The 16,094-nt window shown below is 35.7% G+C and overlaps 1 protein-coding gene across 2 annotated transcripts in view; it reads right to left on the bottom strand.

Moving 5' to 3' along the window:
- Window positions 1–16,094, bottom strand: part of LOC115985153 (helicase protein MOM1-like) — a 40,665-nt gene that overhangs the window by 10,160 nt on the left and 14,411 nt on the right. For both annotated transcript variants that reach the window (XM_031108119.1, XM_031108122.1), the window contains exons 9-16: window positions 11,905–12,054; window positions 9,509–9,763; window positions 8,787–8,927; window positions 8,379–8,690; window positions 7,620–7,793; window positions 1,506–2,430; window positions 1,127–1,356; window positions 892–996 (exon numbers count right to left, since the gene is read on the bottom strand). In XM_031108119.1, the coding sequence (XP_030963979.1) occupies window positions 892–996; window positions 1,127–1,356; window positions 1,506–2,430; window positions 7,620–7,793; window positions 8,379–8,690; window positions 8,787–8,927; window positions 9,509–9,763; window positions 11,905–12,054 (2,292 nt within the window). The remainder of the gene's footprint in view (window positions 1–891; window positions 997–1,126; window positions 1,357–1,505; window positions 2,431–7,619; window positions 7,794–8,378; window positions 8,691–8,786; window positions 8,928–9,508; window positions 9,764–11,904; window positions 12,055–16,094) is intronic.

The raw sequence follows: 16,094 nt of genomic DNA, 5'->3' as shown, positions 1-16,094 counted from the left end.
TTCTCAAAGAAAGAAAGCTAGAGTCAGAGAGAGAGGAAGGAGCTCTCTCGACCAAAGAAGAGCATCAAAATTTGGCCCAATGCACAACTCCATGGATGTTACTTGCTACGGGAAGGAGAAAATTAAGTGTGGAGCACCATCACCCTAATATAGTTGCTGCGAGGGTTACAGTGTAAGCTTTGGCTTACCAGCGGTGGTTTCAAGGAAGTAATGGATCCAAAGAGCGCAGGCATCAAGGTGTAGGAGAGTAGTTGGAGCCACATGATGGATTCCTGGCTCAGAGGAGCCATGGTTTCAAGTCCAGATTCAAGAAGGGAAAGGGCATTACAATATTGGTAGAAGCACACTTAAAGCTAGGGGTAAATGGGGTTAACATGTGATGTAGGGGATAGTAATCATGTGATGTTTTGGCATGACAAGTTCAAAGTGTTATAACCAGAGAGTTTTTTGGAAGGGTGCTCCATTTTTGAAAGAGTGGTGTCAGTACATCGACAGAATTTTTTTATTCAAGGTGTGTTAAACTGGATATTGCCTAAAAGAAAACATTGCTATTTCATTGTAAGTGGTAAGCATCCCAAACGAAAAGGGGGCCTAGATGATGAAGTGGCTACTAATATTTATAGGGACAGGACAACATCAACAGGCTAATAATGACTACTGAACTGAAATAAATAAATCAAAAATATTCATAAATAATAACAACTTCTTAATTTATACAACTAACCATACATCTAACCAATTTCTAATATTCATATACAAAAACGCCATTGCTTAGATTTCGTTCAGAAAATGACAGATACTTCCAAAAACAAACAGATGACGGAGCAGCAAGTATAATGGAAGGAAAAAAAAAATTCCCAGAAAAAAGCAAATGAGGGAGACATTTCTGACCAGAGATATCTGAAAAGCCTGCAATATTGTCTCTGGTTCTCTGTTGACATGATGATTAGTCATTACATATTCAAGAAACTTTTCAACCATGTCCTTGACATCCTCCTGATTAAGGGAATGTGTATGAATATCATTGTAGTAAACAAACGGATAAGAATAATTGCCAAAGAAAAGAACAATAGCAGCTCAACAAGTGACACATAAAATTTTATCAGGAGAGGAATGAGATTCATACTGTGAGTTGTAGGATTTGGCATAGTTGTTTTATCTGTTTCTTCAAATCAAGATGGAGAATCTTCTGTGCATCATGCAATTTTCTCCGTTCCTCAGACTCACTCGTGTTACCTTCTGGTAATTCTGAAATACTATTAGCCAACCAAGGTGAGGTAGGAGCATGATTTGCATCAAGGTTATCATTCACAAGAGCAGTTGACCCACGGACAGATTGAGACACAATATGCTCACCTACATAAGAGATGCTTTAGAAAGTTATATTTGGGAATAAATTAAGTCTACAATCCTTTCCTACAAATATTGAATCTTCAATCCACCAACAAAAGCCCTATCGAATAATGAATTATGTCCCCCCAAAAAGTTAAATCAGTCATATTTACCTTCCTTGTCCCCTGCATTTGTTCTTTCCTCTGGTCTACATTTAAGAAAGGGTGGATCAACATTACTGTTGACCACCTTCTTGCGTTTCTTTACAACTTCTTCGCTGTCAACTTCTGATCTCCTTGGCAACTCATCAATATGTTGAACCCTTTTCCGATTCCTCTGAGATGAACCAACACAATATTTCCATGGAGGATTCTTTCCCTCCAACAATTTTGCCCAAAAAATGTGGGGTTGTGATTCATCTGATGGAGGAACTATAAGCTCACCAGGCAATGGAGAACTCATGCTGTAAGATCCTCCTACTTGTTGAACTTTCAAAATTATAGACAAGTTACTTGTGTCAGTGGCTTCACCATTCTGAAGTATGGACAAGAACTCCCGGACTATATCTTTCATACGTGATTGTTCAGACATATTACTTGCACTAGAGGCTGGAGTATTGCCACAATGGAACTTATCCAAATTATCAAATAAATGAGTTACCCCCAACATGAGCAGCATATGGCTAGTACTCCGGGTAATGTTCTGTAAGCTTTCAAATATCTTTTTTTGCTTTGCAAGGATTAGAACATTTTCTTCCACAGTAAAAGATGAATATAAACGGAATATTTTTATCTGCTCAGGCTGTGAGTCAAGTGTTATCCTTTGCAGAGCTCTTAAATTATTCATAGGAGTCCAATCACTATCAAATATTAGTACAGTATCAACCGATGACAGCTTCACGCTTGGAAGACAAGCACGGTATTCTAATAAAAACACAAACCTCCCACACTCCTTGTTGTTGAACATATTCATAGCAGCTTCCTTCTTAGAACGTATAACACCCATTTCAACACGTTCATAAGATTCTGCACCAAATCTTTGACGCAGGAAGTCATCCAAAATATCTCCAATAGTATCTCTTCCAGAACCACCAATCGCCTGTCAATAAAAAAAAATGTTTAGATAAGAACCGTTACAGTTGCAAACATATGCTGTGCATTTTCCAAAACATACACAAACACTGTACACAGAGATTAAGTCCCAGTTTCTTGGGTCTTGTTGGACATCTACGGATGGAAGTAGACCTTCCAACATGCATGCTTTTTAAATCCCTTGTATTTTGCATCTCTTTTGGGGAACTTTTAGGTATATAGCTAGTATATTCTATCATTCTCCTTTTTTATTATTGTATATTGATTTGTTATAAGTACTTTTACTTCTCAACCAAAAGAAAATCATCAAATCAAATGCAGTAAAATGTAAAAGAATTAGAGAGTTGGCAATGGAGATCAATCCTTCCCTTGGAAGAGCATATGGAAATCAAAGGTTCTTTCTAGAGTTGCCTTATTTATTTGGACTGCAGCTTTGGATGAAATCTTGACGATTGACAATTAACGGAAAAAGATGAGGCTTCTAGATTGGTGTTAAATGTGTATATGTATATGTAATGGGGAATCAATTAGTCATCTCTTACTTCACTGAGAATGGTATTCATGGTGGTGGGTTGTGGCTTGTGGGTAGTATTTTATTCTTTAATAATTATTTTAAGGCCAAAATGCAAAACTCACCCTCTAAGTTTCACCACTTTTCATTTCAGTCCTCTAAGTTTAAGTTTTGTCTCTCTCCCTCTCAGTATTGGGCTGGGCTGGGGTATCAGGTGGGTGGGATTGCAATTGTGTTCTTTCAGATGGTAGGGATGACACTGATTAATATTTTTTTTTTTTTTAAATTAACGTTTTTAAAAAAAAATTAATTAATTAAAAAAATAAATAAAGGGCAAAAACGGTGTTGTTTGGGTGGGATAACGGCAACAACTAACAGATTGTTAACAAGGGACTTAATTGAGGATGAATGAACTTAAAGGACTGAAATGACAAAACTTAAACTTAAAAGACTGAAATGAAAAGTGGTGAAACTTAGAGGGTGAGTTTTGCATTTTAGCCTTATTTTAAACAATTTTTTTTATATAAAAACAATTTCTCTACTTTTTAAGATTTTGAAACATATAAAAAAAAAAAAAAAAGTAGACTAATCTGTTTTAGGAGACTTAATGGTAGCCACTTGACAGATCTAGAAGGAACATGCCCCAATACTTGTCTGATCCATTGCCAGCATGCTACCAAACCCAACCAAGAAAGCTTGAGACAGCGATTCTAGTGTCACGTACGAATTCTCAATGCCCAGGCTCAGCTGCTTAGGAGAGTCATTGAACCAGCCGATTTAGACACCCAAAAATCTGTCATGAGGTCCCAATCCACACCATCTCAAAATGCAAAAAACAAACCACTCCAAATCAAAACCTCAGGCGCCACCCAAACCCATTCCATCTCACCAATAACTGGAGTGTATCCGTCCCCAAAAACTCTGCCTCAGACCAACCAGTCACCCCAAAGCCTTAAACCACCACCACCATGCCCAAACACTCAAGCACTGGTCACCAAAACACAAAAACTTTATGCCCAAATTCTTGATCTGAAATATTGGCAATATTCAAATGTGAAGAATCACAAATTCTCAACTAGCTATTGTTGCCATGAAGAGGCAAAGAGAAAGAATGAGCAAAAGGGGTAAGATGATTCAATAAAGACAAGAAGGAGAGCAAGGGTTTTTGCAATTATTTTTTTATTACATATTTTAAAAGTGAATTCAAAACAATACCATTTTAGGAGACTTAACTGCAGCCCACTGGGCTAAATTGGATGAAAGGACCACATTGAACATGAAATGGAACTTTATGGACCCACTTGGCAAAAGTGGATGAAAGGACCACATTGAACATGAAATGGAACTTGATGGACTAAATTGAAAAATCATTAGAGACAAAATTGAAAACAGACCAAACTTAGAGGGTATAGTTCATAGCATAAAAAATTGTTTAAAAAAAGACTAACTAAAAAACAAAGAAGAACAGAAATAAAAGCGAAATTACATAAGACCCATTATAAGACCTAGGGGCCACTATAATCTATGTCCAGCCAGCCCACAAATTACTAGTGCGTGTATGTATACATACTAACTCCTTAATTTGAATAAAAATAACTTTAAACAAGCTACAAGCTTCCTAATGCACAAACATGAAACTAAGACTCAATTACCAATGTCTTTTTTTTCCATTTTTGGGTTTCACAACTCTCTAAGTTTTTCTGGTTGATTCTTTGTAATTCTTTTGATACTTTGTGCTCATCATCGTGAACATGAAGTAATTCTCTTTTCTCAACAAAAATTGTTTGTTTAAATCGTAACTCTAAGCAATGTTACACTACATAATAACTTGATATTAAATTCAAATTTTGAAAATCTCACTATTGGATTAGATTACATGTTCTATATGTTCTTAATATGCATTGCCAATTTTCATGCCAATTGGATGTTATTAACTATTCAATCCATAAACTCATATTTTATGCATTATTTTAAATTACAAAAATTTGCATTTAAACAATTAATTAATAAAATGGCTATTGATCTTTGATCACCTAGAAATTTTGCAAGCATGGAAAATATATGAAGATAATGCAATCCAACGGTAGATTTGTTAAAATTCACATTCAATTAAAATATATTGACTGGTGTAACATTGCCAAAAGTTACACCAAGCATAACTTGAGAGAGAGAGAGAGAGAGAGAGAGAGAGAGTTGGGTTCAAGTTACACTTGATATATCTCTAAACAATGTTATATCATCTAATAACTTTTTATTAGATTTATATTTCAAAAATCTCATCACTGAATTACATGTATTTTTTATAGGCCGTATTAAGAGCAATGTTGGTAAAAGCATTTTATAGGTAAGAAAACTTATATGAAGAGCAAAGTTGGTAAAGGGCATAGTTTTCAAATATAATATCTCATAACTTCTAGTAGAAATATTAGTAACATATAATTAAAAATAATAATAACTTCAAAATTTATATGTTTCACCTATTAGGTAAGTGCAATTGTATAATATTTGTAAGTGCAAATCTTACCTAAGTTATTTCAATTCTTAAAAATTTTATATAGTAAATTGAAAACAATTATCAAGGGTCAATACCCTAATAATCTAGTCATAGAAGTTCAAACATAATATTTTATATAATTCTATTGTACTATATGAAAGTGTACATAGCCATGATAGTTATGATCAAATGATATATAAAAGATGTATATGATTCAATCAACATACATCTAAAAGTCAAAGACCAAAAAGCACAAGAATTGTGAATTAACCTTGTTTGTATCTTATGAGTTATGACATAAAATAATAAAAAATATTGTGTAAGACAACACCCCAAGGATAGTGGTTGTGTAGTAAATCATTGGTCATTGTCATTTCTTTCAAGCTCAAGCAATTAATTTTGATGATCCGTATCTTTTTTAGCAAAAAAATAAAAATGTGTGCCTAGGCAAGCTTTGTGCTTAATGTGCATATTCAAAAAGCTCCAAAAAACTGTGCCTAAAGTGTGCTTCATTAAATGTTCTTTTTTTTTGGCCTAGCAAAGTGATGAGAGTTTGGGGCTTCAAGCTTTAAGCTTAAGCATGCCTAAAGCGCACTTTTAACAACACTAATTAAGAGAATACTACTTCATTAGAAAAATGAAATAGCCATAAATATATATATATATATATAGACACACAAACAACATAAAAGGAAAAAAGAATTATGTACAAGAAGAAAGGGAATCTAAAAATAACGAAATGGATTCCTTAAAAGTAAAACCCCACAAACGAGACCAATCAAACAAGGTCCCTACATATAAAGCTAAGAACTGATCCCCGGTAAGCTGCATATCTTCAAAAAGACAACCATTGCGCTCCCTCCAAATAATCCACATCACACAATGTGGTACCAAATTCCAAATATTTGAAGAGTGCTTTCCCAACCAGTTTATCCATACTGCCAATAAATCAATAACCTTCTTGGGTAAAACTCAAGCAACACCAAACAATCTAAGAGCAAGCCTCCATAACTGAGAAACTTCCTCACAATGCAACAAGAGGTTATCAACACTCTCCATAACTGAGAAATGGAACGCCCCTTCTCCTTAAATAATCACCTGTTAGAATCTTTCTCCACGCAGCTGTCCAACAAAGAAAGACACTCGACATGAGGCCTTCACACCCCAAATGCTTTTCCATGAAAAAGAAGTAGAGTTAGATCCCCTCAAAGCACCATAAAAAGACTTTCAAAATCCCCCTTCAACTTCAACCCCCACCTCATCCTAACCCCTTCCTCATTTGGAGGATTCAGTGACTCCAAGGCAGGGCCCCACCAATTCCATTTCCCAATCATTAAAACCACGTTAAAACCGTACATCCCAACTCCACCCTTCCTCCACCGTATGACTCAATAACAAATCAACATAGATGCCTCCTTATAAGTAGCAATCTCAAAATAAATGAACTTACTAAAACTCTCCCACCCCATCCATATACCTCACCATAAACCACACTCATGCGAACCCCTTCGCAACTTGGAGTACCAACCCCTCCAACCGTTGGATTACATGTTCTCTATGTTCCTAACACCCATAACAAGTTTCGTGTCAATCGGATGTTATTTACTATTCAATCTAGAAACACATCTTTTGTGCACAATTATAAATAGAAAAACTTGAAATTTAAAAATTTGAACAATAACATAGTTATTGACTTTAGATTATCTTGGAATTTTGCAACCATGTATAGTACAAGAAAATCTAATCCAATGGTAAATTTGTTAAAATTTGCATTCAAAAAACCAAAACCAGAATTAACAATTTTCTTGGTCTTTAGACCTATTTTTTCAAGAGCCTCTTGCATCCTGCTTTAGATATCGATATCTCCATGTAATTGAAACCCCAAATGAAAATCTGATTATCATTATTTTTTCCCTCAGTCACTGAATATCATGCAAAACTCAGATTGTCTGTTTGAAATAAGAAATTGATTCCTCAATCAAAGAATGAATAACCATTTTTTCAAGGTTTTGTCAAATGAGATCAACATTTGACATCTTCAGGCAAAATGACAACATGTTGGTACACAACAGTAATCAAGTGCATATCAGTAACACTAGTACCAACAACACTAAAGCAGATAAGAATTACTTGAAGGGACAGAGGAGAATAACAAGTAACAAAGGCACAAGTCAGTCAATAAAATGTGTACCTGAAAAAGAATAAGTGCTCTTAAACCTCGTTTTTTTATCTCCATAAGCATCAAGTCAAGAAGTTGTAGCTTGCCACTTGCATTTATTCCAACATCTAAATACTCAACTGGTTGAAGGCCTGTAGTTAGTAACTCTTGGAGGGATGGATCCGCAACATAGGGATGATCAGAACACTGCCAAGAAATACAATTTAAACAAAATTGAAGAAAACGTTAAAAATCATTAAGGGCTATCATTTTTCTGACTAGACTGCAAACAAATACTGCATAACTCAGCTTTCAGGGATATAGACAATATTTTCTCACAACTTTCATTCAAAAGCATAGAGGAGCACCACTTCAGATTTAAAAATGCAAAGAACATTAGAAATATCAAACTCAGATTTATAAGGTTACAGATGAACAATTAAATAAAAATTCATGATTGAAGAACTTTTTTGGAACCAACTTACCACAACAACTTTAAAATTCAAATTACCAATAGCAAAAGATAGAATCAAATTCCACCTTTAGAAATTCCCTATAATATGTATTTTCACTGGATTTGATAGTAAAACACCAGTTATGATGCAGATCTATAGCCAGACCCATGCAATATTGACATATATAAAAATACAAAACTTGATAAGTTTGTGATATAATCTTGGGACTGTACAAAGAAAAAGAAACACCTAAATTGTTGGACTACAAAGTTATAATGGAATAACATCTAGATCTCATGCAACCACAGGATTAACACAACAAGTTCAACAAGCCAACCTTCCGGGTAGTAATAAGAATATCACGGAGAGCCTCAACAGAGTCATTCTTTGAAAATGAGCGAAGTGCCATGGACTTTGAGAGTAGAGTAGCACAATACAGCTCAAGCTGCACATTAGTTAACTGTGCTGGTACCCAGTACTCTAGAAACCTAGAAGAGTCTGACATGCATCCATATGCAATATACTTTGACAACCTTTCCTTCAATTTATAGACATTTTCATTGGAACTAGCTATTGAAACATCATCAGTATTCAAATCACCCGGAGAGTCAAGCACAGAAAGCAACTTAAGATATTCATCTTTGCTATCCTGCAAAATCCAGTAGCATTGCATGAGCAAACCTATGAGATTATATGTGCAAGAGTGTGCCTTATATCCACTAAAAACCAAATACAAGAAACAAACCTTTAATTGACCATTGACAAGAAGAAGCCTCCTATCAGTATGCAACATCTTAATATGTTCAAAATGTGAAGAAATTACAGAACGTTGGCACTCATCAACTACTATTGCTTCCCAACGTATGCATTCTAACATATCACGATCCTGCAAAACAAAGGAGGTCAACAAGACATGCTCATGGATAGGTTTTTTTTTTTTTTTTTAAATAAGTAAAAATTGTGAAACAAACTGTTTAGTAGAACCATTAATGATCTCTATGTAGTTTTTTTTTTTTAGATAGTTACTATATGCTACTAACCCGCAGCTCAAACTCTTTCCACCCTAAATCCCTAAAAGCACTTTGTGCATGGGGAGGTGCCAATCAAGCTACATGGCTCTTGGCTGACATGCTCATGGATAGAGAAAATTGAAAAACCTGAGGCTGTGGCATGTTTTCCTTGATGAATCAAGGAAAACTTATTATCCTGGTGACTTTCTAGAAAGTAGCACCAGCTACAACAACTTTGGATGTCCATTTATCAGAACAGGAAGGGTGTAAACAGCATGCATATTTAAAAAAATAAATAAATAGAATCTATGAATCCGTATTAACTTCTTTTTTATATGCTTAAGTAACCAGGTTCACATTAACAAATGGGAGAACTAATTCTTAGGACAACTTGTCACTCCTGAAGTCCAGTACAATTTTTCAAAGCTATGCACTCAAGCAAGCTGTAAAGATTTACCGTCATTATAACTTCTGGTGAGGTTATAAGTACTTGAAACAATAGGCAACCGCTATCCTCATAGAACTCTAGTGTCCTGATAAATTTTCGCATATCTTTGTTTCCATTGTAAACCACAACATAGAGAGATGGTGCCAAACGCAAGAACTCATGATCCCAAGAATAAAGTGCTGTGGAAGTTGAGATGATGAGAAACGGCTGATGGGCATCAGGCTGCAAAGATAACATAAACGCAATCACCTTCACAATGCGTTCCTGCAAAAACAGAATTATCAGAACCAATGCACATGAAAATTCATCTATAAAACCAAAAAAAAAAATATATATATATATATATATATATATGAAATCAAGACAAATTATTCAATGAAATAACAAATTTAGCATAAACAAATTTGTATTGCAAGGAACAGAAGAAAGACAGGCAGTGAGAGCTGAGTGACGCAGGACAAAACTAAAACTGATGCAACTCTGAAAATTAAAGAGCAGAAAAAATAAAATAGCCTAGGAATTAGGACCTAGGCTTGTCTGGAATTGACACCAAACAAGAAAGAACAACCTAGGAATCAACACCTATGGTTTGCTTGCAGTAACACCAGAAAGTTTTAACGGAAATTTTATTAATCAAGCATACCAACTTACCTGTAAAGTGTGTCTAGTGAAGTACAATAGTGTGCTTATATAGACTACTATAACTTAACCAAAATTTTAAGGGACTGTTTGGTTTTTTTTTTTTTCAATCACTCATCACTCCTCACTCAATTTTCATCACTCGTCACTTAAAATACCCCAATTCCCTAAACCCCACACGTTTGGCACCCATCACTCAGTTATGTTTTCAACCAAAAAACTAAAAAAACTGGGACCCACACACTGACCCAATGTCATAAAGCTTCTCTCTCCTTTTTTTTTTTTCCTTTTTCCCCTGACTCTCATCTTTCTCTGCCTCTCCCCTTCATTTTTCTCTGCTTTTCTCTTCGTTTTTCCCCTGCCGCCGTTACAACCCACAGTGACAGACAACGACATTCCGCCCCTTAAAAACTCCAAAACCCACCACAGCCACAACAGCAGCAACAGCAACAGCAACAGCAACATCAACAGCAGCGAAAAGGAGAAAGGCAAAAAAAAAAAAAAAAAAAAAAAAGAACTGACGCATGCAGCGAAGAACAGAGAAAGAAAAGTTTGTTTCTTGATTTTTTTTTTTTTTTTTTGGGTCTGAGATGAGAAAGGTGAAAAAAAAAAAAAAAAGAAGAAAGAAAGAAAGAAAGAACTGATGCTTGCAGCTCATGTCCAGGTTCAAATTAAGCACATTTGTCACCAAGCAAATCGCTGTGCAGACGCTCTTGCAAAGATGGGTGCTGAGCAGGATATTAGCTTTTTATCTTTTACATGTCCGCCTATGGACATTTGGATTTTGATGTATCTGGGTTGTTTTCGGTCAGGCATGGTCCTGAGCTGAACTCTGTTTCTTAGTTTTTAATGAATTCATCTTTTAACCAAAAAAAAAGAGGAGAGTGAAGTCAAAAGTTGCGGCTGGTGGGTCCCTCAATGTGTGTGTATTTACAAGATTGCCATCATAACTCTTTTTCCATAACTTGAAAATATCTAAAATGTGTTTTCAGTTTCCATAACTCATCACTCAAAAATCAGAGAATTGAGTGATGGAAACAAAACTTGAAAACAAATCCAAACAAGCTTTCTCTCCATGGGTCCCACCATTTTTGAGTTATGAGTGATGGAAACAGAGTTATGGGTGATGAAAACACAAAAACCAAACACCCCTAATTGACTTATGAAATCCAATTATTGAATTTAAAAAAAAAAAAAAGTTAACTTTGGGAAAGTAATAAAATACTAATAATCTAACAATTAATATGACCTAAAATAAATCCAATAGACTAATAGTAAAAAAAATACAATTGACTTCTAAATTAAACAAAACTAAATTAATACCCGCATCACTAATGAGGCAGAAGAAGTCCTTGTACCTCATAAAACTAAGCACATTCTAATGCACAAAATTTTCAAGGCCTTCTAAAGGAACAGAACAGTTGCAAAACCACCCAACAACATTATCAAAAAAGTGCATAAGAAAACATTCATCACACGTGCAAGGAAGAATATGAATCATATGATGCTATCCAATATATATTATTCTAGCCAATATTCATGACATCATACATCATATTTCTATATATACTAAAAAAAATTATATTCATCACAAGTTCCATCAGGTTGATATCATATCAGAATAACCCATACATTCAAATCAAATCCTGTGACTAACAGAAGAATCATATTTGGAAAATTATCAGGTCACCAGATTGCATACCTCTTAAAAAATCCAAAACATCTGACCAAAATCAGATTTGGAACAGTATTATTGATTAACTAACCTGATCATCAATAACAACTGCATTCTGGCATTTGTTCCAAAATTCACGTAGCTTGTTAACGTAGTCTAGATAATTATTGTCAAATGCAGGTGAACCTCCAGCTGTCATCTGCAACAATTTATCTGAGGAACTTCTTTCTCTCTGTGCCATCTGCAGGTAGTTGATTATAATCAACAAGAAAAGTTAGATGGAAAGGACAAGAAACACCAAAGGAATAAATTCAAATTAATAAGTAAGAGGCAATTTCTAATTTGAAATTCTCATTCGTTTATATTGGGATTTTTTTATAAGTAGAAATCCCAATGCAGTAACTAAACAGGGGTTCTAGAGTCTATTAAGTGCTCCTTAAACTTGAAGGAATCAGCATTTGGTTGGTCAGAATCTGATTAATTTTCGTCATATATATGCTCCACTGTACTCAAACAAAACCAGACTTTGACCAATAAACTTTGACAATGAGAAATTGAGTTTTTTTTTTTTTTAATTATTGATAAGTTACATGCAAACTCAATGGATCTTGAACCCACAACCTCACCCTCCACATGGCACTTAAATGGGGAGGAGGTCCCAATTGAGCTAGACCTCATTGGCAGTATTTTGGTTAGCTACTAGTTGCACAGGTTGATTATTTCCTTTCTTTATTTCTTCTACAGGTTGATAGTTCTCCTCCTTGTCTTCCTTGGTTGACTCTACTTTCTCCTCCTACCACTAGTTTAGAGAATCTACTACAAGTGTATCAGTGTTTACGACTACCTCCCACTGAGACTACCGACTCCTTCCCTATCATAGATGCACTTCAACACCTTCTCCTCCTGTCTCCGATATTGTTCCTTATTTTTATCCTCTTTTTTTATAAGTAATAAAAAAAATTTATTGATAAAAAGTACTCTATGTTCACAATGATGTTCAAACCTTGTCTAGTGCTCAACTAGATCCTAATTCTCTTTGAATTGTCAAGCGTAAAGGTAATGGCCTGTTTGGAAGTTTAGAGAGGGAGGAGAGTAGTGGGGAGGAGAGTAGAGGGGAATGATTCCCCTCCACCTTGTTTGGATGTTTTTAAAATTAGTAAGGGGGAAGGGAGTAATTAGCCCTTTCCCTTGTTTGGATGTTTTAAAAATTAGGATGGAGAGGAGATAAAATGATTAAAATAGACAAATTTACCCCTATTTAAAAATGGACTTACAACATTGGTATATTATTAATTTAGAAATGGTAAATTGAGAAGTTTATCTAGTCAATAATTTATCTACTCTACTCTCCCTCCAAATCTCTCCAATTTGGGGGAATTAAAAATGAGGGGTTAGAGGTGGTTAAAACCCCTCCAAACTCCTCCCCCTCCTTCCTTAAAAAACTTCCAAATAAGGTAATTGAATTACTCTCCCTCCCTCTACTCTACTCCCCCTCCTTTTTTTAACTTCCAAACAAGCCATAAACGTAGTTGTGTTTCTCACCCTATCTCCTAATTTGTTTCATACACACACTTGTCTCCATCCTTTCATATTTTTTCTACTTCTGTTTCTTCTATAGTTATCCTAAAGTCTATCCAAGAGACTCCTATTCCAAGCTGGAAAACAGATATGGAAGACGACAGAGGGAGTCTAAAAATGGTGCTTAGACTGCAAAAAGTACTATATGGCCTTAGGCAATCTTCCCGGCTTGGTTTGGTAATTCAGTGAAGCAGTTATCAGATTTTGGGGTGCATTGTTGCCAATTACTCATTCTTATCTTCTAAATATAAGAGAAGGAAAATTTTATTGATAGTTTATGTTGATGGCATCCTTATTACTGGTGATGAACATAAGGAATTGTTGAGTTAAAGGCAATTCTTGAAACCAATTTTTGGACCAAAGATATAGAAAGTTATGTTGCTTGTTGGTTATTGAGGTAACACAACCTAAGGAATTAATTTTTCGAAGCAAACATGTGTTGGATATGTTGGAAGAAACAAGTTTATTAGGTTCAAACCTTGTAGCAACCCCCCCAAAGATCCTAATTTTAAACTACATACAAATCAGAGTGAGTTGTTAACAAATCCTGAGAGATATCATCAATTGGTTGCTAAGTTAAACCATCTCACCATTACTCACCTGGATATATCCTTTGCAATTAGTGTTATGCTCTCCTAGATATATTCTTACAATTAGTGCTAAGTCAGTACTCAATAGGACCTCATCTTCCACTTTAAGAGGTTGTCCAAATTGTGAGATATCTTAAGGCTGATCTAGGACATGGATGTATAAATAGAGTCAATGGTCATTTGTGTGTAGAAGTCTTTATAGTCTCAGACTAGGCAGGATCACCCTCAGATAGGAGATCTTCTACAACATATTGCTCTTTCCTATTAGTGTTATGAGTCAGTACTCAATAGGACCTTGTCTTCCACTTTAAGAGGTTGCCCGAATTGTGAGATGTCTTAAGGCTGATCTAGGACGTGGATGTATAAATAGAGTCAATGTTCATTTGTGTGTAGAAGTCTTTATAGTCTTCGACTAGGCAGGATCACCCTCAGACAGGAGATCTACTACAAGATATTGCTCTTTCCTTGGGGAAAACTTGATCACTTAGAAAAGTAAGAAGCAAATTATTATGTCCAGATCTAGCGGAGAGGCCAAGTGTAGAACTATGGCTCACACATAATGTGAACTTGTAAAATTAAGCATCTTGTAAAGGAATTAAGGTTTGATGTGCAACTGCCTCAGATTATGTTCTGTGACAACCATGCAACAATCCACATTGTTTCCAATCCAGTATTTCATGAACGGACCAAACTTGAAGAGGTAGATTGCCTTCTTGTTTAAATAAAGTGGAGTGGTGTAACTGTTACTCCATATGTTACCACATGAATTATCATTCTCAAAAACAATAAGTTGAGCTGTCAATAGGAAGCTCAACCCCATCAAAAGTCTTTCTTCTTGTCTCATGCCATATACTCCACAAAGACAATGTCAGTACATTCTCAAAAACAAAAGGTTGAGCATGTCAATAGGAAGCTCAACTCCTTCAAAAGTCCGTCCTCCTGCCTCATAACATATACTCCACACAAGACAACGTCACTACATCCCACACCTCACTTCAAAATATTCTTGGCTTCCAACTCCAACAATCAATTCAAGAAAACATTGTCATTGGCATAACCCATTTGACACCAAATAGCGTAACTATGAGCAACCACAGGTCCACGTCCCCTACAAGTGGGCAATTAAGCAATAGATGATCTGCAATTTCACCATTTGAAAACACACACAACACCATTCCACTATGATGGTTTCACCATAGCTTTTTTCCACACTTGTTGGAGTGTGGTGGAAAAAGATGTTATGGATTTTTTCGCCTATTTTCACCGACACTCAGGGTTTGAGAGGTCTATGAATGCTTCGTTTATCACTTTAATTCCTAAGAAGTGTAATGCCATTAACATCAAGGATTTTCGTCCCATCAGTTTGGTGAGTAGCGTGTACAAGTTGCTATCTAAGGTTTTGGCTAATAGGTTGAGGGTGGTTTTGGACAAGCTCATATCTGAGACTCAAAATGCATTTGTTGGCGGAAGGCAGATTCTAGATTCAGTGCTTATTGCAAACGAATGCCTGGATAGCAGGTTGAAGAGCAGAAGTCCAGGGGTGATATGCAAGCTTGATATTGAAAAAGCTTATGATCACGTGAATTGGGAAGCCTTGTTTTATTTGATGGACCGGATGGGTTTTGGGATGAAATGGAGGGGGTGGATTAAGGCTTGTGTTACATCTGTCCGTTTTTCTGTCCTGAAAAGTGGATCACCTGAAGGTTTTTTTGGATGCTCGTGTGGATTGAGACAAGGGGATCCACTATCCCCGCTATTGTTTCTCTTGATTATGGAGGTTCTAAGTAGACTCTTGAAGAAGACAGAGGAGTGTAATCTTATTCGGGGATTCCATGTGGGAGGTGTGAACGCTGTTGGTGTGCATATTTCCCATCTGTTATTTGCTGATGACACTATCTTATTTTGTGATGCCTCTAGGGAACAGGTGCTGTCCATAAGGTTGGTGATGTCTTGTTTTCAGTCTTTTACAGGGTTGAAGGTTAATATCGGGAAAAGTGAGATCGTTCCTGTTGGGGAGGTGAATAATATAGATGTTCTGGCTAATATTTTTCAATGTAGAGTGGGCAGATTGCCTATGAAATATTTGGGGATGCCGTTGGGAACTTCTTTTAAG

This window comes from Quercus lobata, chromosome 1, assembly GCF_001633185.2.
Source record: "Quercus lobata isolate SW786 chromosome 1, ValleyOak3.0 Primary Assembly, whole genome shotgun sequence".
Lineage (NCBI taxonomy): Eukaryota > Viridiplantae > Streptophyta > Magnoliopsida > Fagales > Fagaceae > Quercus > Quercus lobata.
Note: the sequence above shows the minus strand (reverse complement) of the source record. Positions and strands in the feature narration are given on the sequence as shown.